The 26,890-nt window shown below is 37.1% G+C and overlaps 1 protein-coding gene across 4 annotated transcripts in view; it reads right to left on the bottom strand.

The window, feature by feature from the left end:
• Positions 1–26,890, bottom strand: part of RIC1 (RIC1 homolog, RAB6A GEF complex partner 1) — a 149,234-nt gene that overhangs the window by 40,381 nt on the left and 81,963 nt on the right. For 3 of the 4 annotated variants that reach the window (XM_010365092.2, XM_030919989.1, XM_030919988.1), the window contains 5 exons: positions 23,447–23,554; positions 17,024–17,166; positions 16,597–16,733; positions 6,681–6,772; positions 1,731–1,819 (listed from right to left, as the gene is read on the bottom strand). In XM_010365092.2, the coding sequence (XP_010363394.1) occupies positions 1,731–1,819; positions 6,681–6,772; positions 16,597–16,733; positions 17,024–17,166; positions 23,447–23,554 (569 nt within the window). The remainder of the gene's footprint in view (positions 1–1,730; positions 1,820–6,680; positions 6,773–16,596; positions 16,734–17,023; positions 17,167–23,446; positions 23,555–26,890) is intronic. The other variant, XM_010365093.2, reaches the window with a different exon arrangement.

The raw sequence follows: 26,890 nt of genomic DNA, 5'->3' as shown, positions 1-26,890 counted from the left end.
TATGGAGAACACTGACAGTCCTTGACGTGAACTGTTTAGAGAATTATGCAAAATAAATGCATTTGGCACTTCTGATTCATTGCTTGTGAGAGTCAAGGAGTTTAGTGACTCTATACATAACACCTTTGACCATATGTGAAGAACCAAGGAACATAATGAAGCTAGTTGGTTGCTCCTAAGTTTAGTGAACAAAGTGATGAAAGAAAATGAACTCAGGGATTCTATCTCCCAGAAGCAGACACTGAGCCTCAAATCTGCTAAGACTGCCCTGAAAGAGAGTCCTATCTCCTATAGAGAAAGAGCTAAAATTGTGGAAACACAGAGACAAGCTCTTATCATTTGAGTGACTGACCTGCAACGAAAGGTGCATACACCTGCATCACCAGGTGTCTACTGTTAAAATGAGGGCACTGACTGGAAAAAAATGGGACTCTGCAACTTGGAAAACGGATGTGTGGGAGGACCCTGATGAAGCGACATTCACTGAGTTTGTAAACTCTGGTGAACCTTTTTTTGCCAGAAGAAACAGCTTTCCCCATCCCCAATAGTGGCAACATCCCCTCCCGGACCCATGCTGCCATTAGCCCTTCCACATTTGTCTGAGGAGATAAACCCTGTGCTGCCTGAGGCAACAGTGATGCCCTCCCGAGGCAGTTGCCAGGCAAGATAATGTTGATTCTCCTCAGGAGCCACCCTCAACACCTGTTTGCTTCTAGACCTATAAATAAAGTCCTGGCAGGCCTCTAGAGGTGAGGTTGAGAGTGTGACCCATGAGGAGATGCACTATGGGAACTGCTCAAGTTTTCTAATTTATATAAACAGAAATCTGGAGAACAGGCACGGGAATGGATATTAAGGGTGTGGGATAATGATGGAAGGAAAATAGAGTTGGATCAGGGTGAATTTACTGATTTGGGCCCACTAAGTAGGGACTATGCATTTAAAGCTGCAGCTCGGGGAGTTAAAAGGTTCTAATAGCTGAAATATGGATTAAAAGATGGCCCACTGTGAGTGAGCTGGAAATGGCTGATCTCCCTTGGTTTAATGTAGAGGAAGGGATCCAAAGGCTTAGGAAGATTCAGAAGGTGGAGTGGATTAATCACTTTAGACCTACTCATCCCAGCTGGGAGGGTCCCAAAGATATACCCTTGATTGATGCCTTGCAAAACAGATTTGTAAGGGCAGCACCTATAGGATTCTTTGAAGAATCCTATAATTGCACTTCTCTGTATGTCAGATCTAACAGTGGGAACTTCAGTCACTCAACTACAAAATTTAAATACAATGGGAATAACTGGATCCCAAGGCAGCAGGGGCAAGTGGCACTCAATTATCAAAGGCAAGGTGGGCGTAGCTACTATAATGGACAGCAGAGGCAAAGCAGCAATCAAAATAGTCTGACTTGTGTAGAACTCAGCACTGGCTAATTAATCACGGTGTTCCTGGAAGTGAAACTGATAGGAAGCCTATTGCATTCCTACTTAATTTACACAAGCAGAAAACTCCTAGGTTGAATGGACAAAACACTAATTTGAATTATCAAAACAGAATCACGGCCCCTCAACTGATTTCCAGACTTGAGCCAGTTTACACACCCAGAGTCCCAATACTTGACCTATAGCATGACATGTACTGTTTAACTTAAAATCAGCATCTGCTACACATAGCATTACCAGTACATTAAAAATGGTTTTTTTTTTTTTTTTTTTTTTTTTTTTTTAAAGACTCACCAGGATACTGTTTTGCTGTTAGCTCTAATTTATGAGATAGCAGCATGGCTCCAGTGCTGTTATCTATTGTATAGACCTGCACAGAACCACTGTGGAAACAACAACAAAAAACTTTTAGTGAAAAAAGACAAATACAAATAGAAAAAGCATTATATAACTCTTATGTTCTGCTGGTGGGAGTGTAAACTAGAACAAAATCATTTTGTCAATAAGTTGCAATCATCTCATAAATTTGAACAAAGGCATATGCTAATCTAGCAATTTCACTTCCAGATATATCCCAGAAATTATTGTCTAATGTTTACTAGAGATATGTACAATGTCCATTGTACTACTGTGTATAATTTTTAAAAAAGGAAATAGCCGGCTGGGTGTGGTGGCTCATGCCTGTAATCCCAGCACTTTGGGAGGCCGAGGTGGGCGGATCACGAGGTCAGGAGATCAAGACCATCCTGGCTAACACGGTGAAACCCCGTCTCTATAAAAATACAAGAAATTAGCCAGGCGTGGTGGCAGGTGCCTGTAGTCCCAGCTACTCGGGAGGCTGAGGCAGGAGAATGGTGTGAACCTGGGAGGAAGAGCTTGCAGTGAGCTGAGATCATGCCACGCACTCTAGCCTGGGTGACAGAGCGAGACTTGGTCTCAAAAAAAAAAAAAAAAAACAAGAAAATAGCCTATCTAGCAACGTGAGGAAAAAAACGAACTTTTATTTGGCTATAGTACATATGATGTAGCAATATCATACTATACCATACAGCACTGAAAATGAATGAACTTTAGCCACATGGATAGCGGATACCGTTAACCCTTGAACAACATGGATCTGAACTGCACAGGCCCACTTATACATGTATTTTCTTCTGCCTCTGCCACCCCTGACATACTTCCTTTTCCTCCTCCTCCTCAAGCCTACTCAACATGAACACAGTGAGAATGAAGACTTTTAGGATGATCCACTTTCACTTAATCAATAGTAAGTACATTATTTCTTCCTTATAATTTTCTTAATAATCTTTTCTCTAGCTTACTTTATTGTAAGAATACAATATATAATATTAGTATATATAACATGGAAAGTATGTGTTAATTGACTATATTGTCAGTAAGGTTTCAACAGTACGTTATTAGTACTTAAAAGTCTTTGGGGAGTCAAAAGTTACACGGAAATTTTCAAATGTGTTGGGGGGTTGGTACCTCTAACCCCTGGGCTGTTCAACGGTCAACAGTATATACATTTAAGAGATAAAATATATATACACACACACATATGTGTGTGTGTAAAAGCATAGCAAATATAAACATACATATTTGATATATATATAGTAGATATATAGTATTAATAGTAAATATATTTGTGGTAAAAAATACAACGAAGAGTTCATGTATACAAATTTCAGATTAGTGATACTCTGGTGGAGAAAGGGGAGTATCAAAGAAGAGGGGTAAACAGGAGGCTTCATCAGCACTGGTGATGTGTTCTTACGTTGGATGGTAATTTATAAAGATTTTAGTTTTAAAATATATATGCTTTTTGTGTAAATGGTATATATATTTACTTAATTTAAAACATCTTTACAAGGGTCAAATTTATGAAGGGCCTGAAGCCAAAAGTAAAATCTCTATAATACTTCTAAGCTACATTTCAAAATTGAACTACAATGATAATAGAAAAGTCTCATTTCCGCTTATGGTATATTCTCAGTTCAAAAATTTAATGCACATTCAGCATTTGAAAATGAGGCTCCTGCTTTACATTACTTATGCAACACTATCATAGTGAGAAAAAGAAACAAATGTTGTTCTTAAAGATACTTTTTAATCCAAGAATGCTTTTGCACATAGTAAGATGACACTGGTTTATGACTGCCAGACTGTTTTTTTTTTTTTGTGAAAGGAGAAATCAGATGGTTTCTTCACAGCAGCTTTGATCCATTTCCATCCAGGTCCTACCTCTTCTCAAGGATTAGAACTGGGATTAACTAAAAGACCTGCAGCAGTAGGCTCCTTAAAGTTGTCCCACAGCTTACTCTGTTATTGTTTTCTTTTTTTTCTTTCTGTGTACCATTCTGGATAATTTCTATGCTTTTCAAGTTCATTAATCGTCTCTTCTGCAATGCCTCATCTGTCGTTAGTTCCATACAGTGTATTTTTCATCTCAGACATATGGTTTTCACCTCTAGAAGTTTAATTTCAGTCTTTTTCTAATATCTTCCATGTCTCAGTTTAATATTCAAGAGGGACTCTCTACAGCTCTCTGAAGCTCTTTGTGCCACCGGTTTGGTGTCTATAATTATGAACTCTAGCTGCCCTGGTTTTCCCAGATTCTCTGATTTCCATGTGCTTATCTCAACTCAGGACCTATCTCCTCAATCCTGTGCTGCAGCCTACAAACACTCAAAATAATAAAAACTAAGGGCAGTTACAGAGAGATAATTTTGTTTCTCATCTTTCAGAAATCACTATCCCTTGTTACCTTATGTTCGTGTTTTGAATTCAAAACAGCTCTTTCATATTTTTGTCCATTTTCTTGACTGTATCAGGTGGGAGGGAAAATCTGATCTGTCATTCCATCATACCCAGAAGCTAAATATCTGAAAAAGATTTCTTTCCAGACTATCTACCCAAATAGATCATCTCCTGCTGAGAGACAGCACTAAGTGGGTAGCAGGTGTTTGTTTTTGCTTTGCATCTGACAACTGTCAACTGCTAACCCTGGGTTGCTGAGCTCTAAAATGCTAGTGAGAAGTCCATGTTTTAAATATAAGAAGCAGGTGCTAAGTTACTACTTATAAAAGTCTGACAATCTTTTAGGTGTTCTATAGTGCCTGTATCCTTTCAACTACTTTTCCTTCCATTTCTCACCAGCTCAATGTAACAGAAAAATATATTTTCATTAAAAAGACAGGACTTACTAACTCCAAAGCAAATAAATCTCTGTAAGAGAGATATGGCTATTGTCAGCCTAAGTGATCAAATTCAGCATCAATACTGAGACAACTTGACATTATTACTAAATGATACTATAGGAAGTATATATCATCACCCATGACAAAATGTAACCAGAATCTAGTAATACCTTTAAATATTTAGGTAACAGGAAGGTTGTTCAAATACTGATCTGCTGCCACCTGGCATCCTAAAAGGAAGCTGGCTTCTTACACAACTCTAAGGACACCAGCTATCATCTAGTGTTCAAGGCAATTAAGTCCTGGTAAGTGTTGGCAGATCTGGACTAGCAAGACACTGGTTTGTTATGTCACACAGCTAGAATCACAAAACTTTAACCCTAACCCATGGGCATGCTAGAAGAGAGCTTGTAGTCTCCCAGCTGATGAAAACTGAGGTGGCTGAAAAGCTATAAGCCAAGAGTCTACCTTCATTATCCTGGGGAGGGCTAGTACTTACGAATCATGTAGCTTATAAGCCCATAGCCTAGGGAGGAGTACTTCTTCTGGATTCTAACACCCAGCCTTGTGCTAGCCCCAAATGCAGGAAATGGAACTGCACGCTTGCCTCTGTGTATTTTCTCTAAATGTTTTTCCATGCCTGATGTGTGGGCTTTCTAATCACTTGACTGTATTGCTCAACAAGAACCAACTTCCAGGTCAGTCATGACAGGTGTCAGATAAACTAGTTAAATGCCATCATGAGGAAACAATGAGGCAAATCTAGGATGCAGGATATTCTATAAAGAAATGACTCAGACTCAAAAAAAGTCAATGCCATGAAAATAAGAAAAGTGGTGTAAGGATTATTGTAGGTAAAAGGTAACTAAAGAGAATTAATAACCAAATATAATTAATGAATCTTGACTGATTCTGGTTGGAACAAAGGAGGTATAGAAGAAATTTAGCTGGTAGCAACTGGGTTAATTTGCATATAAACTGGGTATTAGATCCTATTAGGGATTTATCATTAATGATCTCATGTGATAAAGATATTCCATTTATACAAGAGAATGTCTCCTTTTTCAGAAACCAAAAAAATAAGGCAAATGTATGTCAACAGCAAAGTGGATAAATTATGCTATATTCAGACAATGGAACGTTATTTATAAACCAATTTAAAAAATGATTACAACTACTGGTAAATGACATGGATGAATCTCACAATGTTGACCGGTTACTAAGTGAGTCAAAGAGGGAATAAGAGTTGTGACTAGGAAGTAGCAGAGGCAGTTTGTGACTGTAGTCCAGCAATGTTTTATTTACTGATCCAGTTGTGAAGAGATGGGTATTTGTATTACATTAAACTATGACTATTTGGATTACGTACTACTTTGTATGTAAGTTTTTGTTTCACAATGTGAAATAAAAAGGGTATTATAAACTTTATGCCAATAAGTTTGAATGTGTATAAGAAAGAAACCAATTCCTGGAAAAATGCAACTTGCCAAAATGATGTAGGGAGAGATAAAAAGTCTAAATCCTCTTAAATCTATTTTTAAAACTGGGCTGGGCCCAGTGGCTCATACCTGTAATTCACAGCACTTTGGGAGGCCGAGGCGGATGGATCACGAGGTCAGGAGTTTGAGACCAGCCTGACCAACATAGTGAAACCCCGTTCTACTAAAAATACAAAAATTAGCCGGATGTGGTGGCGCATGCCTGCAGTCCCAGTTACTCAGGACGCTAAGGCAGGAGAATCACTTGAACTCAGGAGGCAGAGGATGCAGTAAGCCAAGATCACGTCCTTGCATTCCAGTCTGGGCAACAGAGAGAGACTGTCTCTCTCTCTTTCTATATATATATTTATATATATCCAAAATCTGCCCTTTACTTTTGTTTGTTTCAATCTAATAAAACACTTTTACATTTCATATTAAAGTTGACTGACAAATTATGATAGCATAATACAGTTTATAAGTGTGTTAGGAACATCTTATGTTTACAAAAAAACAGTATTTTTTGCAACAACTCTTAAAAATGCAAAAGTCTACATCAATTATACCTCACACAGCCAAATGCCATTAGTCGATACTTGTTATTTACTGCTACACACGTTCCGTCAACAATATCTTGTGGCCAAACTCCATGAAGCTGCTATAATAAAGAAAAATAGTTAAGGCTTAAAAAGTGTTTCTCCAAATTTACTGTAGTCAACATAATTCTCCTTCAATAAACACACAACTTCTAATGCTTTATTTGGTTTCATCTGCAGAGGAAAATATCCCATCAGGACTATCCCAATAGTCTCCCTTAAAATACTACCAAATAGTCTCCCTTAAAACCTCAAACTTCTCATGAATTGGTCTAATAAATACTTAGTCCAGTGCTAGTTAATCTATTTAAAAAACACTAAAATATGGAAATTCATCCCCAAACTCAAATAAAGATGACTTTCTTGTTAGAATGTAAACACTTTGATAGCGGAAACAGCATCTAACTTGCTCACTATAATTATTCTCATCACTTAGCACATAGTATTTAACTTCTCAGTCAGTGAAAAGTAGTACATTCTGTTTGGTTTATTCTTTAGAAGCAAAATTGCTTACTATTCTCTACAATTCCCTTATTTATAATGTAATGGTTAATAGCATGGTATCTGGAACCCTGACAGCTCAGGACTACCTTCACTCCTCAAAATGATTATTTGATCTTTTTAAGCTTCATTTTTCTTATCTGTATTTACCTCTTAGGGTGTTTCAAAGATTAAATGAAGATACATATGTAAACTATTTAGGACAATGCCTACCATTCAACAAACATTCAATAAATAAATGACATTATTAGTAAGCGTATATGCTATTTAATTCCATATATAGAAAAATACAGCTCAGTTGTTTGCTCTTATTTGTCAAATCACAGACATTCGATGACAAATTCCAAGGCAAATGTCATAATCATTAGTTCAGTTAGCACAAAAAGTGGCACACTATAATACAGCACTTTATTTTTGGATGATCCCAATAGTAAACACTAAAGATACAATATAATCACAACTATTTGAACTAGAATACTACAGATTTCATTTAATTCCACAATCAGCTATATAATCTACTATCTAAACATGGAATCTTTGCTTTAGTAGGAATTTTATCTTTTAATTTTAATAATAAAACTGGACATTTTATGTCACAAATGGTAAAGACAGCAGTGAGAATTGGTTTTTTGAACTGCTGCTTAGATTGAAATTCAATCCTACAATAAGTATTTTCTAGGTGGTTACGATTCACTAGGCACTGCTCTAGGTGCTGAGGCTATACTAGCACACCAAAATCTTTACTTGTATCCTTGCTTTACATCTGAGTCAAGAGACAGACAAGTTAAAAAAGTATATTGTATATTCGAGGTTAAAAATACTATACAAAAAAATTAAGCAATGGTGGTAAAGAGGGAGTACAGGGGAAGGGTGTAATACTCAACATGTTTCCCTGTAAGGATGCCTTTTGAGGAAAGTCCTCAAAGAAATAAAGCAAGTGTAAAAGCTCTATTGTAGTAGCATTTCTGGCATGCTCAAAGACCAGCAAAGAGGCCTGTGTGGACAGAGTGAAGTGGATGGGTTGTGAAAGGAAAGTAGTAAATGTGGTAAGAGAGGTAATAGGAGGTCAGATTTTTAGGGCTTTGAAGGCCACCATAAGAATTTTGGCTTTTTCTTCAAGTTATACGGAAGAAGAATATTACTTTTTTTAACCTTTTCTGTCATGAATTATAATAAAGAATACATGAAAATGAAACGTACATCTCAATTAATATCACAAAGCAAACACTTGTGGAATTGCTACTCAGGCCAAGAATCATCAGTACCCAAAAGTCTCCCAATAGTGCCCTTCCCAATCATTGTATCCTCACACCCCTACAACAAAAAATATCCAGATTTACATGGTAATCACTTCCTTCTTTCTTTTAAATAATCATCACTTAAACATGCACCCATATATACTCTAATTTTGAACGGCCTACGTTATTTGCCCTTTAATTTTTACCTAAAATGGAATCACAGCGTGTATTCTTTTGTGTCTAGCTACTTTTGCTTACTGTGTCTATAAGATCTATCTGTGCTGTTGCATATAGCCTAGTTTGTTCATGTTCATTGTAGGCTTAAATATTGGGCTTAGCTCACTGGGTTGCTTTGGCCTCCCTTAGTCTGGCCAGCTCTTTACTGTCTTGTTTGCTCTCCAAGGCCTTCAAGCATATTAAAAAATATATTTTTTCTCCAGCTCTTTTAGTCCTCAGGAGGTTCTGTTCTAATAATCTAGTCCTACTGAATGAGTTTCCACAGAGAACTAACATAATCATATTTTAACACATCTGTTAAATGTCATTTAGTTATTTCCCTATTACCAGTAATACATACGTACTGTTTTCTTGTAATGTGTATTTTCTATCTATACCTTATTTAGTAATGTCCATCTGCTTTTCATTAGTTTTTGAATCCCTAACTTACATACGAATAAATGCTGAGAATTTATTTTGTACTAACTCTAAAGTACTTGGAAAAGAGTCAATCACTTTTTCAGCCCTAATATTTTTATTTCCAGTCTAAACATTTAAGTCCCAAAGATAATTACAAATATATATGCACTTTATAGGAAAAAAAAATTTTTTTCTAATTCATCAAAAGTTTATTTTTATTCTTATTTATATATTGACACAGGTGATCACAAATACATTATTCAGTACTTTATTATCTGAATAAAGTTGATAACGGAAGATATTAGATAGGAATATTAAAGTTGATAGCAAACAGAATGACGACAATTAAAAAAGGCCATTAAAAACTTAAATTCCTTTCCAGTTAAAGAGATATGATGAATATAAATATTTAGCTTCTTGGACTCCTAAAGCCGTAACTTCTACAAGAGAAAAGAGTTTTTGTTTAAAAAAGCATAAAGCGGCAAAGACAAAAATAAAAGGAGAGGAGGCGGCATTAGAAAATTTTAGAAGCTGGAAAGCATACCAATGAGTAAAATCCTTAACTGGCAGGGAATAACGCTGAGAAACATCTAAATTGTAGGGTACACGAAAGGCTTGGGAATTCAGGTGTCTTTGAAAGACTAAACTAAATGTTGTAGAAGTGGTTCAAAACCTACTTAAAGAAGCAACTAGGTCCTCCCAGAGCACTTCCCCACAGCTGAGCAGCCAATAAATACCCTGCCTCCACTCCTACAGAAAACTGGTTATTTTTCTTTGGAGAAAAACAAAACAAAACAAAACACCCCCACCCCTATCCCCTCCACCAGAGGCGTATGGACCACACTGAAAACAGGAATAGAAAATAAAGGCTCACATCTTGAATTTGGACTCTCTGGCCTAACTCTTCTGTAACTCAAATCCCAGAATATTGGGTAGCCAAGCATATATCCTCTAGAAAGGAATGCAGGACTGTTTTCCAAGGAACACTGGAGTGAGAAGAGAACTTTAGAGAAAAAAGAGTAAAAAGAAGCGAACAAAGCCACCTGGAAATATGGGACTATGTGAAAAGATGAAATCTACATCTGATTGGTGTATCTGAAAGTGATGGGGAGAATAGAACCAAGCTCAGAAACACTCTTCAGGGTATTATCCAGGAGAACTTCCCCAACCTAGCAAGGCAGGCCAACATTCAAATTCAGGAAATACAGAGAAGCCACGAAGATATTCCTCAAGAAGAGCAACTCTAAGACACATAATTGTCAGATTCACCAAAGTTGAAACGAAGGAAAAAATGTTAAGGGTAACCAGAAAGAAAGGTCGGGTTACCCACAAAGGGAAGACCATCAGACTAACAGCGGACCTCTCGGCAGAAATTCTACAAGTCAAAGAGAGTGGGGGCCAATATTTAACATTCTTAAAGAAAAGAATTTTCAACCCAGAATTTCATATCCAGCCAAACTAAGCTTCATAAGTGAAGGAGAAATAAAATCCTTTACAGACAAACAAATGCTGAGAGATTTGTTACCACCAGGCCTGCCTTACAAGAGCTCCTGAAGGAAGCACTAAACATGGAAAGGAAAAATCAGTACCAGCCACTGCAAAAACATACCAAATTGTAAAGACCATTGATGCTAGGAATAAACTGCATCAACTAACGAGCAAAATAACTAGCTAACATCATAATGACAGGATCAAATTCACATATAACAATATTAACCTGAAATATAAATAGGCTAAATGCTCCAATTAAAAGACACAGACTGGCAAATTGGAAAAAGAGTCAACACCCATCATTGTGCTGTATTCAGGAGACCCATCTCACGTGCAGACACACACATAGGCTCAAAATAAAGGGATGGAGGAAGATCAACCAAGCATATGGAAAACAAAAAAAAGCAGGGGTTGCAATCCTAGTCTTTGATAAAACAGACTTTAAACGAAGAAAGATCAAAAGAGACAAAGAAGGCCATTACATAATGGTAAAGGGATCAATTCAACAAGAAGAGCTAACCTAAATATATATGCACTCAATACAGGAGCACCCAGATTCATAAAGCAAGTCCTTAGAGACCTACAAAGAGACTTAGATTCCCACACAATAATAATGGCAGACTTTAACACCCCACTGTCAACATTAGACAGATCATCAAGATAGAAGGTTAACAAGAATATCCAGGAATTGAACTCAGCTCTGCACCAAGCAGACCTAATAGACATCTACAGAACTCTCCACCCCATATCAACAGAATATACATTCTTCTCAGCAACACATCACACTTATTCCAAAATTGACCACATAGTTGTTAGTAAAGCACTCCTCAGCAAATGTACAAAAAACAGAAACAATAACAAACCGTCTCTCAGACCACAGTGAAATCAAACTAGAACTCAGGATTAAGAAACTCACTCAAAACTGCACAACTACATGGAAACTGAACAACCTTTTCCTGAATGACTACTGGGTACATAATGAAATGAAGGCAGAAATAGAGATGTTCTTTGATACCAATGAGAACAAAGATACAACATACCAGAATCTCTGGGACACATTTAAAGCAGTGTGTAGAGGGAAATTTACAGCACTAAATGCCCACAAGAGAAAGCTGGAAAGATCTAAAATTGACACCCTAACATCACAACTAAAAGAACTAGAGAAGCAAGAGCAAACACATTCAAACGCTAGCAGAAGACAAGAAATAACTAAGATCAGAGCAGAACTGAAGGAGATAGAGACACAAAATCCCTCCAAAAAATCAATGAATCCAGGAGTTGGCTTTTTGAAAAAATCAACAAAAGTGACAGACCGCTAGCAAGACTAATAAAGAAGAAAAGAGAGAAGAATCAAATAGACGCAATAAAAAATGATAAAGGGGATATCACCACCAATCCCACAGAAATACAAACAACCATCAGAGAATACTGTAAACACCTCTATGCAAATAAACTAGAGAATCTAGAAGAAATGGATAAATTCCTGGACACATACACACTCCCAAGATTAAACCAGGAAAAAGTTGAATCTCTGAATAGACCAATAGCAGGCTCTGAAATGGAGACAATAATTAATAGCCTACCAACCAAAAAAAGTCCAGGACCAGACAGATTCACAGCCGAATTCTACCAGAGGCACAAAGAAGAGCTGGTACCATTCTTTCTGAAACTATTCCAATCAATAGAAAAAGAGGGAATCCTCCTTAACTCATTTTATGAGGCCAGCATCATCCTGATACATGATCCTGGCAGAGATACAACAAAAAAAGAATTTTAGACCAATATCCCTGATGAACATCGATGCAAAAATCCTCAATAAAATACTGGCAAACCAAATCCAGCAGCACATCAAAAAGCTTAACCACCATGATCATGTTGGCTTCATCCCTGGAATGCAAGGCTGATTCAACATATGCAAATCAATAAATGTAATCCATCATATAAACAGAACCAAAGACAAAACCCGCATGATTATCTCAATAGATGCAGAAAAGGCCTTTGACAAAACTCAACAGCCCTTCATGCTAAAAACTCCCAATAAAGTAGGTATTGATGGGATATATCTCAAAATAATAAGAGCTATTTATGACAAACCCACAGCCAATACCATACTGAATGGGCAAAAACTGGAAGCATTCCCTTTGAAAACTGGCACAAAACAGGGATGCCCTCTCTCACTACTCCTATTCAACATAGTGTTGGAAGTTCTGGCCAGGGCAATCAGGCAGAAGAAAGAAATAAAGGGTATTCAATTAGGAAAAGAGGAAGTCAAACTGTCCCTGTTTGCAGATGACATGACTGTATATTTAGAAAACTCCATTGTCTCAGTCCACAGTCTCCTTAAGCTGATAAGCAACTTAAGCAAAGTCTCAGGATACAAAACCAATGTGCAAAAATCACAAGCATTGCTATACACCAACAACAGACAAAGAGGGAGCCAAATCATGACTGAACTCCCATTCACAAGTGCTTCAAAGAATAAAATACCTAGGAATCCAGCTTACAAGGGATGTGAAGGACCTCTTCAAGGAGAACTACAAACCACTGCTCAACGAAATAAAAGAGGACACAAACAAATGGAAGGACATTCCATGCTCATGGATAGGAAGAGTCAATATTATGAAAATGGCCATACTTTTCATACTTGGTATGAAAATTACATACCAAGGTAATTTATAGGTTCAATGCCATCCCCACCAAGCTACCGATGACTTTCTTCAAAGAATTGGAAAAAACTACTTTAAAGTTCATATGGAACCAAAAAAGATCCCGCATTGCCAAGACAATCCTAAGTCAAAAGAACAAAGCTGGAGGCATCATGCTACCTGACTTCAAACTATACTACAAGGCTACAGTAACCAAAGCAGCATGGTACTGGTACCAAAACAGAGATATAGACCAATGGAACAGAACAGAGCCGTCAGAAATAATACCATGCATCTACAACCATCTGATCTTTGACAAATCTGACAAAAACAAGCAATAGGGAAAGGATTCCCTATTTAATAAATGGTGCTTGGAAAACTGCCTAGCCATATGTAGAAAGCTGAAACCAGATCCCTTCCTTACACCTTATACAAAAATTAATTCAGTATAGATTAAGCACTTAAATGTAAGACCTAAAACCATAAAAACCCTAGAAGAAAACCTAGGTAATACCATTCAGGACATAGGCATGGGCAAGCACTTCATGACTAGAACACCAACAGCAATGGCAACAGAAGCCAGAATTGACAAATGGGATCTAATTAAACTAAAGAGCTTCTGCACAGCAAAAGAAACTACCATCAGAGTGAACAGGCAACCTATAGAATGGGAGAAAATTTTTACAGTCTACCTATCTGACAAAGGGCTAATATCCAGAATCTACAAAAACTTAAACAAATTTACAAGAAAAAAATCAACCCCATCAAAAAGTGGGTGAAGGATATGAACAGACACTTCTCAAAAGAAGACATTTATGCAGCCAACAGACACATGAAAAAATGCTCATCATCACTGGCCATGAGAGAAACGCAAATCAAAACCACAAGATACTATCTCACACCAGTTAGAATGGCAATCATTAAAAAGTCAGGAAACAACAGGTGCTGAAGAGGATGTGGAGAAACAGGAACACTTTTATACTGTTGGTGGGACTGTAGACTAGTTCAACCATTTTGGAAGACAGTGTGGCGATTCCTCAAGGATCTAGAACTAGAAATACCATTTGACCCAGCCATCCCATTACTGGGGATATACCCAAAGGATTATAAATCATGCTGCTATAAAGACACATGTACATGTATGTTTATTGCGACACTATTCACAATAGCAAAGACTTGGAACCAACCCAAATGTCCATCAACGATAGACTGGATTAAGAAAATGTGGCACATACACACCATGGAACACTAGGCAGTCATAAAAAAAGGATGAGTTCGTGTCCTTTGTAGGGACATGGATGAAGCTGGAAACCATCATTCTGAGCAAACTATCGCAAGGAAAGAAAACCAAACACTGCATGTTCTCACTCATAGATGGGAATTGAACAATGAGAACACTTGGACACAGGAAGGGGAACATCGCACACTGGAGCCTGTCGTGGGGTAGGGGGGAGGGATAGCATTAGGAGATATACCTAACGTAAATGACGAGTTAATGGGTGCAGCACACCAACATGGCACATGTATACGTATGTAACAAACCTGCATGTTGTGCACATGCAGCCTAGAACTAAAAAAAAAAATATACACACACACACACACACACACACACACGTATATATTTAGAAAGGGCTCTCTGATATCACACTGGGCTTCAGAAAACCAGTGTAAGTTTTTCTAATATTAAAGTCAGAAAGTTTTTATGACGAAATATTTACATGTGCATGGAGGCTATGAACATGCATGTGGACATGTGATACATACCTATAGACCCACACATACACTGCACAGGTGTACACACACAGACACACACACACACTCTTATGTTTTATGCAAGCTCATTTCTTCTGTAAGCCATCCTTAAGTGATATAGTTCCTCAGGGTGGGGAAAAAAAAAAAAAGATGAAATGGGCCAGGTACCATGGCTGACGTCTGTAATCCCAGGACTTTGAGAGGCTGAGGTGGGTGGATCACCTGAGGTCGGGAGTTCAAGACCAGCCTGACCAACGTGGAGAAACCCCGTCTCTACTAAAAATACAAAATTAGCTGGGCGTGGTGGCACATGCCTGTAATCCTAGCAATTTGGGAGACTGAGGCAGGAGAATCGCTTGAACCCGAGAGGCGGAGGTTGTGGTGAGCCGAGATCGTGTCACTGCACTCCAGACTGGACAAGAGCAAAATTCCATCTCAAAAAACAGTATATGAAATGAACAAAATAGCTAATATGCTTGAAAAAGCTGGGAGGCTATTTACACAACTGACAATTTGGGTTGAATAAGAGATAAGTACATAAAAATCAAGCAAATGTAAAGAACAAGGCCATCATTAATTCCTAGCAGGAGGAAAAATCTGCAGTAAAGGAAAAATAATTATAACATACTGACAGAGACAGGAGACAGCCAAGGGTCCCCAGCCAAACTCCATCTTCAAGCCCAAAAAGAGCCTGAAGGCTGAAAGACGAGACTTCTTGTCCCAGATGAAACTGGTGACGCAGAGGGAGAACTGCCCGTTTGCCCTTTCTTGACTGATTCTTTCTGAATAGTGCCCACAAGTGCACTGGGAGAATGGGGTGGGGTCACGGGAAGTTCACGCCTTGTGCAGCAGGGAGGACCCTGGGCTCTTCAGCTGGTGTGTGTGTGTGTGTGTGTGTGTGTGTGTGTGTGTGTGTGTGTGTGTGTGTGTTGGGGCTTGGTAATCAATCTGTGAGGTGGGAGCCTGTTATAGCAGGACCTCTTCTTTTTTTGCTGAGAGCTTTCTTTTAATAAATTCTGCTCTCCTCACCTTTCAGTATGTCTGCATGCCTAATCTTTCCTGGCTGTGTGACAAGAACCTGCTTTTACCTAAACTAAGGAGCAAAAACTTCTGCATCAGTACTACATGGTTTAGATACTAATGGGGCTTACATATTGATAAAAATATAAGCAATTAATAGTAACCTAATCAAAATCACAATAATTATAATGGGGACATGAGAAGAATGGAAGTATGGTGGAAGCAGGGAAAAGGGAAGTAAACTGTCACTCTCCACAGTAAGAAGTCAATAAACACAGCCTAAAAACTAAAAATTAAAGGAAATATTCAGGGTAGTGGAGATTAAAAACCAAATAACCAGTAAAGGAATAAAAAGTAGTTGCCTCCAAAAGTGGAAAATTAGGCATGAGGAGAGCAGGGAGGAGAACAGGACCCATCATTTTTCTTTAACTCGTCCAACAGAATTTTGTCTACTTATACTATTTGTATGTTTGATTTGATTAAAAAATTAACCACCCTTAAAATCTTGTATGAATAATGAAAACAGAAGAATTTGGTAACAAAGAATAAAATAAGTACAAAATAACAACAACAAAAAAACCCTTCAAAATAAATAAGCCATACCTCTGCAGTAAATCTACTTGACACTGGTGTAATAAATCCAACTTTACCATCATTAAATACAACAGCAAACCCATCAAGTGTGGCACAGTATTCCATGTCTCTGATATGTACATCTGTGAAGCCCAGGAATGAACCTACTGATGAAAAACATAAGCACATGAAATAGGATTAAGAATATAATATATTACTCTCTCACCTTTTGCCAGAAAAACCTATTAAGTTTAAAAGGGTAAAAATAATGACCTAACAACCCTAAACAATTGAACTGTCCTTTCCTACTAAATGCCTCTCTCACCCCGCCTCTCATACTCTCCCTAGCTCTCTCCTAGCATAAGTAATTCCAAAGAAGTGTTCATCCATAGAAGATATCTAACTAGATATCAAACATAAAACAACTGGTTCAACCTCATATAGAAAGTATAGCTACCTCTAGATGACTGCAGGTCTACTGAAAAGGGTACTGTGCAAAGATTAATGGCTTTCCTTCCATTTGTCATTCCTTCCCAGTGAATAAGATGAAGAAGTCCATCAGAAGTAGCAACCAGGAGATCTTCCAACACAGACTGCAAACTGTAGGTAGAATCAATTAATTTTTAAGAGAGCATACTGGGAAAGCAATGTGTATGAATATAAAAACTGCTCTAGAGAATACTCATGCAAAAATGATCATGAAACCATTTACAAAACATCTCCATTTATTTGCAACTTCTGGTAAAGCAATGTGTATGAATATAAAAACTGCTTTAGAGAATACTCATGCAAAAATGATCATGAAACCATTTACAAAACATCTCCATTTATCTGAAACTTTATCTATGTATATTTCAATCTAGAATCAGAAATCCTAGAAGAAATGAAAGACTATGGGCAGCCACAGTCACAAACTTGGTAACTGATAAAATTAGTTAAAAACTAGAAATATTGAAACAGCAAATTAGAAGATGGAAACAGAAGTGATAGCAGACAAGAAAGAAAAAGAGGTAGAGAAACCATAAAATGAATAAGACCTAACTAATAACAGTATGACAATCTGGAGCCATTAAGTGTAGAGGTAACAATTCTCCGGTACTTGTCCAATAAAACTTTGAATAATGATGGAAATGTTCTGTATCTGTAAACTATCTAGCTATCTGTAAACACTAGCTATGAGCTGTATGTGGTGACTATACACTTGAAATATGGCTAGTGCAACAAAGTAACTGAAATTTTATTTCCTTTTCATTAATGTAAATTTAAATAAATTAATGTGTGACTAGTGGCTACTGTATTAGAGTATAGTTCCAGGCCAATATATTTCTCAGGTATTAGCAAGTATCACATTGTTCATTCCTTCTGCAAACATTTACTGAGCCTATCCTCAGTGACAGGTGCTATACTCTGTGTTGGATATTCGAGGGTGAATGAAATATTCTCTGTCTTCAGAGGACTTCTCAGGCAAGAAGTGAAAAATAGTTACACAGCATGATCTCAACACTTATCAATATTTGTGAAGATATTCAGCATTTACTCAAGGGGGAAATAGCCTGTTTTGCTCACCTCTGTATGCACAGTCCCAAGGGCACTGTTAGTTAAATCTGTCACTAAATATTTGTGCAAAGGAGGCAAGAAGAGGGAAAGGGTTAGAAGAAAGAGGAACCCATAAATGAGTCTGCAAAGATACTGGCACAAAGAAAAAGACAACTAGGGAAACCAGTAGAAATTGATACCAAGAAAGCCGAGAAGTAAGATGAATTTAAGAAAGAGTGTTCAAAGTATCAAATACTATATAAGGAAAAACAAAAAATGTTATGTGTATATTATATACAACCTATTAAATACTATTAAATTCCCTTTCATACTTAAGGAAAGAGCATATTTCAGAAATATTTTAATCCATAATGACAAAAAAATGTCTTTTAGTATTTTAATTCTTAAACTAAACCTTTAATTCTTTGGAAAGTTGACTTCAACTACTTATACTCCAAAGATTTCAGTTAATGAAGAATTTGCTGTTTTTTCCCCAACTATGAAAGTACTGAAAAAGATCAGAAACAGATGTTTCTTTACCCAGCTCTATTTCTTGAACTTCACAGCCATTTGTAATCAATTAAAATTCCCAGTTTATAGAAATTTCACTTTTTAAAGCATTATATATTAATTTCAAATTTATATTTCAGTGATAAAATCTATGTGTATCATTTGGTGGGTGGAGTATAAAAAGTTTATGTTTTAGATGTACTACTTACTATATGCTATGAAAATATGCAATTCAAAATCTAAGCTGTTGGAAATCTGAATTACTTTTGAGCCTTAAAGAAATGTAATTATGGGGCCTGAGTCACATAATAGGCAGCTATAACCCAGGCAGCTGTAATCTTTCCTTCTCTGATTATAGATGAGCTTTCTTCCTTACTGTATTGTTTTATAAATGTTATAAATGACTAAAGGGATCCAGGGAAGACCCTTCCCTCTTCACTGTTGATCTTCATGGTAGATTAATTTCCCTCTTATCTTTCTTACACAAAGACTTCATGGCTATCAAATTGTCTTAAAATGGAAATGTTAAATACATTCTTTTTAAATTGGAAAGGAATGAAAACTAGCTGTAAAGAAAAGCCATAAAGAAAACAAACTGTAACTAAATTGTAACTCATAAACCAGCATGGTATACAAAACATTACAATCCTACTAAACTTTATTTTAAACCTATATAAGCCATAACTGAACTTTTTTTTTCTTTTTTTGAGATGGAGTCTTGCTCTGTTGCCCAAGCTGGAGTGCAGTGGCACAATCTCAGTTCACTGCAACCTCTGCCTCCCGAGTTCAAGCGATTCTCCTGTCTCAGCCTCCCCAGTAGCTGGGATTACAGGTGTATGCCACCATGCCCAGCTAACTTTTGTATTTTTAGTACACACGAGGTTTCGCCATGTTGGCCAGGCTGGTCTTGAACTCCTGACCTCAGGTGATCAACCCACCTTGGCCTCCCAAAATGCTGGGATTACAGGCGTGAGCCACCGTGCCTGGCTGAACATTTTCTTGAGACAGAGTCTCACTCTGTTGCCCAGGCTGGAGTGCAGTGGCGCCATCTCAGTTCACTGAAACCTCCGCCTCCTGGGATTCTCCTACCTCAGCCTCCTGAGTAGCTGGGATGACAGGCATGTGCCACCATGCCCAGCTAATTTTTCTCTTTGTGGTAGAGACGGGGTTTCACCATGTTGGCCAGGCTGGTTTTGAACTCCTGACCTCAGATGATCCACCCGCCTCGGCCTCCCAAAGTGCTGGGATTAGGCGTGAGTCAGTGTGCCTGGCCTGCAAGAACTGAACTTTTAACTTTGGAACACTGACCCCATTTTCTGAAGTCTGTTCTCCCTGACTGGCCAGCTTTCTGCTTGCATTAATTCCAGATTCTGATTTCTAATTACTTCAAGTTGACAATGTCAAGAGAAGCAATATAGCAGAGTACTCACTGGTTTACCAGTGATTTTCCTTGGAAGGAGTCAGCCTCGTTTTTTCCAAACTACATTCTTTCTCTCCCCTAACCCTATCTCCCTAGAAAATCACTGTATATGACAGAAATAAAAGTTACACTCCAGTAATCTGACTACCTGATAGACAAAAACTCAACAATCGTCTGACAAAATTAAAGAGTTCATAATCTCTACAACATGATAATCAGCAATGCTGCAACAAACAAATGACTGGCCAGATGTGTGAATAAACACGAAAATGTAACCTAGAATCAAGAGAAAAATCCATCAATATAAATAGACTTACAGATAATCTTGATATTGGAAATAGCAGATAATGACTTTTTAAAAACTGTGATAAACATAATAAATAATCCATAGGAAGAGACAGATATATCCTTCTCATTTAATCGAAAGTAGACAAACGTGTTAAAACAAAGGCTGAGCCAGGCGTGGTGGCTTGTGCCTGTAATCCCAGCTACTAGGAGGCTGAGGCAGGAGGAACACTTGAGCCCAGGAGCTTGAGACCAACTGAGCAGCACAGTGAGACCACCATCTCTAAAAAAATTTAGAAATAAAAAAGCTGGTGTCAGTTGTTAAAATACTAGTATTTCTATAAAGGCTGGTAAATAGACTGCCCCAAGGCACCCAAGTGTTTGCTACAACTGAATCCCCTCCCTCAGAAAAATCTGGCCAACTGAAGGATTCATTATTGGCATAGTAGGGCGATGTCAGAACCCTGTTCGATAACTAATATAACCCATGTCTTTCCATGCTGTATTGGTTCTTAAATTTTTGGTTTCTTTGAGACACAGTCTCTGTTGCCCAGGTTGGAGTGCAGTGGCACAGTCTCAGCTCACTGCAACCTCTGCCTCCCGGGTTCAAGCAATTCTTGTGCCTCAGCCTCCCAAGGAGCTGGGAATACATGCCCATGCCACCACGCCAGACTAATTTTTATATTTTTGGTAGAGACAGAGTTTCACTGTGTTGGCCAGGCTAGTCTCAAACTCTTGACCTCATGATCTGCCCTTCCTCATGATCTGACCTCATGATCCGCTTGGTCTTCCAAAGTGCTGGGATTACAGGCATGAGCCACTGTGCCCAGCCCGGTTCTGAAACATTTTTAATATCACAACTGTTAATGAGTACATTTAAAAATTTATGTAAATCTACTCTAAGTTATGTCCTTAGAGAGTCTCTTCAATCACTGACTTCATGAATTTTATGAGAGCTATGTGGTATCCCAGGTGTGTGTGTGTGTTAAATTTATGTTTAAATTTAGGATCTTGGCTGGGCGTGGTGGCTCAACACCTGTAATCCCAGCACTCTTGAGAGGCCAGGAGGGGAGATCGCTTGAGCTTAGGAGTTTGAGACCAGCCTCAACAACATGGTGAAACCTTATCTCTACAATAAAGTACAAAAAATTAGCATGGTGTAGTGGTATGTGCCTGTAGTCTCAGCTAGTTGATAGGCTGAGGTGAGATCACTGGAGCCCAGGAGGCTGAGGCTGCAGTGAGCTGTGATCATGCCGCTGCAATGAGCTGTGATCGTGCCACTGCACTTCAGCCTGGGTGACAAGGTGAGACCCTGTTGGAGGAGTGGGGAGAGAGGGAGGGAAGGGGAGGGGAGGGAAAACTCTTACTAAAATTATGTTTTTACCTTCTAAACATTCTCTATCCTCAATAACAAAAGTTAGATGCTTAACATTAATCATATTTTTTCTTCAATCAAAAATAAAAGATGAGATAGTACTCTTACTTCTATAAGCAACAGCATAACCAATATCCCTAGCCTTATCTGACTTACATTTGTGGTGATAGGAGGGAAAACAATTGGTTATAAAAATCTAAGTTTCATGTCTTCTCACTCAATTCAAATTCTATAGGAAATTTCAAATTTCCAGCAGTTATGTGTTTCAGGTGCTGATAACTTTGTTCTGAAATGCAATTATTCCACTGGAGTTTTGAGAGAAACCTTACAGATTTCCAACCACCTAAATTCATAGATTAAAACCTAGCACCTGACAGGTTAAACTTGGACAAGATGGCAGAATTTTTTTTTTTTTTTTTTGGCTCTTTTTCTATTCTAGTTCCATGCACCATACAAGGTTTCCCACCAGATGGAGGTAGAAAACCAAGCCTGTACCATTCCACCCTTTTTGGTACCTACAGACACTCAGAATTCCTTATGTATCAAGTTACTTTCTTGAAAGTGATTCCCATGCTGAAATAAATAAAATGTGAAGTGATGAATAACCTTCTGACCAAGGCGATGAGTAACTTGAACTCAATCTTTTGTAACACTGATTACATTTAAGCAAATAATAATTGTGTTCTTTTCTATGAGAATAAGATATGAAGGGATGGACAATACCCAGCCACTTGCATAGTTTTATTTAATATGTTCCAATATCATTCTGTACAGTACTCTAACAAGAGAAATGGTGAAATAAACCTTTTCTTAGAATTGTGAATCAGAGGGATTTTTTTAAATTAGCATTACATTCATATAATTCAATACATTTACATAGTTCAATATTAAAAAAGAGTACACAATAGCTTTTCCCCTAAACCTGTCCCATAGCTACTCAGTTCTCATCCCCAGTTTCTTATGTATTCTTCCAGAAAAATACATGTTCTCTTTTAAACAAGATGGAGATCCCTCATCTCCCTTTTAAAAACAAACAGTAGCAACATATGCATTTTATTTTTTTCACCCAACAACATATTCAGAAAGCTTTTTTTCCATAAAGAATGTCCTCAATGTTTTTACAGCTGAGTGTCATTTAAGTAAATTTTCTTACATCTACACAATGGAAAAGATATGCAGCTAAACTAAGTGACAACTAAAACATCAATAGTGGAACAACAATTAAAGAAATAAAGCCAAATTGTAGGTAAGAGTCCTTATTTTTTTCTACCAATGGGTATAAAATAGATTTTTGGTATTCTGGTATTTCTGGCCACTTTGTCATAAAACCTTTATTCATACTTGGATGAAAAAGCGTAACTTTCTTCCAAGTGTACATAAACTTCCCAGAAGCTTAAGACAACTTTGGAAACAAAGGCACTTTCTCTTTTCCTCAACTTGTGTGCCTTCATCAGTATTGTTTTGGGAAATATGGACTGTTATCACTCAAACAATTCTAGACCTTATAAAATATAAATTTCAAAATAAGATTATAGTTGGTATATTCAATTTATGAGCGTTATTATAATAACTTAAGTATAATGTGCCATCTGCAAAACTTCCAATGTCTTATAAAGGTTAATCAAGCATTTCCAGAACTAAAAAGTTATCTTGAATTAAAAGAAATTAAACTAACTTTCCTGTTGGTCAAGGGATTTACCAACTACATTGTTTACTGTCATCACACAATGTCAAATTTAACCAAAGTACTGTACCTCATGATGGGTGCTTGTAAATCCAGTATTTTCCTCATCTCTAAATTTAATGCTGGAGCACACTGTTCTTCCTTAAAATGGGGTGTCCCCTTCATTTGTGGACTTCCTCTAAAAGAAACATCATAGAGTTAAAGAAAGATATTGAATTTGCCTCCACTCTGTGGCTAATATACATCCAATCAAATAAAGTAAATGAAATCAAACTTACAAATCAGGTATTCATCCTTCAGATTCTCAAATGAAAAACAGACTTAAATTCTATTATAGCAGACATATCTACTTATCAATTGGAAATAAATGTTTGACCAATGTAATTTGTGTTAGGAAGGTGGGAAGGAGAAGAGCAGAGAATCTGAGAAAAAAAACACATTTGAAATAAAAGTGAACTAACTCTAAAGAGAACCAACAGGCATTTTGTTTAAAATTACTGAGGGCCCTTTCCAAGGTGGGCAACTATGGGAAAAAAAAATGTATCATTCTATATAGTACCTGTCCCAGTGGTCCAAATCGTGTAGCTTCATCTTTACTTACTCCACACCTTATCCTTGATTCCTATTCTTTGGGTATGTATCAGAATTAAGGTGAAATTCAAGGGTGCAATTAGGAGATGTTTCGCAAGTTACTTAGTAATAAATAACAAAATACCTAAAATTTTAAATCCCTGGCATTAAACAGCTGCAGCAGAGTGCTGGGTCAATGCCAACTTAACTGAACTGTCACACACTACCCTTCAAAGGACTACAGGCTGTTTTGTATTCTTTATCTTCACATGGCATAGTAGACCAGTATCTTCTTCAGTGCCTGTGTTGGAATTTAACAGTTATCTGTCTCTCACCATCAGCTATCACTTGTGGCAACAATTAGCCTGCTGATATCATTTCTCCCTTTCCAGTCAAGTACAGTCCTGTAAATTAATTTGTCAATACTATTAAAATATGCACAAAGAGGCAAACAAATCCAATAGCTTTCAAATCCCGGCTTTGTGAAATATATTTTGATGCTCATTTTTTAGTTTTCCTTCTTGCTTATTTTTTAGTTACAGACTATTTTTATTATAAAAGTTTTGTGATTTATTACCATTCCATCCTGCTACTGCTATGATCTGGAGTACTTAATTCCTTCTAAGTCTAAACGACTAAACTAGCTAATGTTTAACCATACAGGTTCATGTTCAACTAACATGTCTGACTGATGTGACAGCCTGTAAAAAGGACATGGAAGTAATTAAGTTTTTAGGAGTCACATTTAAACTGCTGAACACACAGCCTATGATGATTTACTGAGATGTCTTCCATGTATTAATATATCTGGTTTTAAAGTTAAATTTTATTTTCCAAAGTAATATATACACAGACGTTAAAATTCAAATAGGGCTAGAAAGCTTAAGACAAAAAACAACACAGAGGTAGACTCCTTTTAGTGGAAACTTAAGACATGTGTCCTGATTTGAACAGACCAACTCCTAAAATAACAGCTCTGAGTTAAAATAGGAAAACTGAACACAGATTAGCTATTTGATGACATTAATAAACTATTGTTAATACTGTTGGGTGTAATAATATTGTGGTTTGGTTTCCTTAAAATGTCTACCTATTACAGATAAAACAGAAGCATTTAGAGTTGAATGATATAGTACAAGGAAGTTGCCTTAATATTTAAAAAGCATGCATGCATGGGGATAGGGGGATGTTGACAACTTTTGAATCTGAGAGTTAAGTACATTGGGTACGTGTCCTTTTAGATTCTCAAGTGTGACTGTGGAATTCGATGACATTCCTATTCACAGACTAGCTCATTTTCCTCTGAAGTACCTAGCATCTTCTTTTTATATCCAGTGGGTTCTGAAATTTCAGAACAATTAATTTTTCTACAAGTATGTGAATATTTATCACTGCATTGAGCACTTGCTAGACCTCTTCAATCTACTGATATATTTAGTTTAAACTCTAGGAAATTTGCATGTTTTGTTTCCATAATATAATAATAATAATAAGCTTCGCCATTCCCTATTCTTTCTACAACTCCTGGTCAGTTAGATATTAAACCTCATATTAAACTCGAATTTTCTCTTTTCTCTCTTATTTTTGTCTTTTATTCTATACCCAGGAAAGTTCCTCAACTGTTTCTTTCAATGCTTTTACTGAATATACTTCTACTATTGTACTTTTCATTCTGAGAATTTTCTCATCCACTCCCCTTGTTTTCTTAAACCATCCTGCTTTGTATGATTAGCCAAAATTTGACTAAGGTTGTTAATTATTTCCTCGAGGTGTTTTCATTCCCTCAATTATCTGTTTACTTTAAGTTCCTTTTTTCTGGTATGTGTTTCTAAGTTACATTGGAAACTTTCCTAAGATGGTTAACAACATTTAGTCCTTTGTTCTGATTTTAGAGGTTAACAACAAAAAGGTGACTACGTGTCCGCAGGCTGCCAATTCGTGGACTTCAGCAGGGTAGTAGCCAGCCAGCTTTTTTGTTGGGGTCTTCAAATACTAGTACCCGTTGAGCAGTTTTTCTTCAGTGGTTCCATTTCTCCAGGAAGGATCCCTCAAAGCTGCCTGGTATATCAAAGTGCGAAAGACAGAAGTCTGGAGCCAAGCAGGGTAAGGAGGCACTATGACAACTTTAGCATCTCACTCTTGTCCTACTGTTAAATACATATTGTTAAACCAGACAGTATATTTCCTGTGAGGTGGGAACACAGGAATCCTTATTCAGAGTTTTCAAGCAATCTCTATGTTGATAGCTCCTGCCTCACTTCTATATTCTGTAGTACTAGTCCATCTAATCCCTGAGCCTTTCTGAGTTTGCAGGTAAAACAAGGTGCTTTTTATCAGTATCCTGTAGGTTCTTAAGCACTCAAGTTTGATGGTCTTCCTTAGTTATTTACTTCTTCCCTTTGGATTTTTAGCTCAAGGGTTGGAGACACCTCTAGTTTTGATTAAAGATGGAAATATTATTTCAACTTTTTTTCTGTTGGTGATTATCAAGAGAAAGAATGGAAACCACATTACCTGTCTTAAAACTGGAAACCGTGTTTTTCTTTATATGAATACCTCATTTATTACAAGTATTATAAGAACTTTAAAGCAAATTTAAGTAAATCCTAATTTCTTCATGACTTCCATTATAAAATTAGAGCTACATCTGGCAGGAAAGTTTCCATCCTGTCTTCCAAACATACTAAAATAGAGCAAACTTTTAAAAATTATAGTAACAAAAAAATTCTGACTTTCTGATAAAAATATTTTAGAGTTCAACTATAATTTGATAAGGTACAGCATCAGATGATTGGAAGAGAATCACAGAAGATGAGGCTAGAAGAAGAAGATGAAGCCAGATTATGAGAGCACCAAATGCCAGGAGAACAGGAATAGAGTATTTACTATGTATGAAACTGTACAAAACATTCTATACACATTATCTCAACTGATCATTTGTAAT

Source organism: Rhinopithecus roxellana, chromosome 16 (genome assembly GCF_007565055.1).
Source record: "Rhinopithecus roxellana isolate Shanxi Qingling chromosome 16, ASM756505v1, whole genome shotgun sequence".
NCBI lineage: Eukaryota > Metazoa > Chordata > Mammalia > Primates > Cercopithecidae > Rhinopithecus > Rhinopithecus roxellana.
The sequence above is the reverse complement of the archived record's forward strand: the minus strand, read 5'-3'. Positions and strand labels throughout refer to the sequence as shown.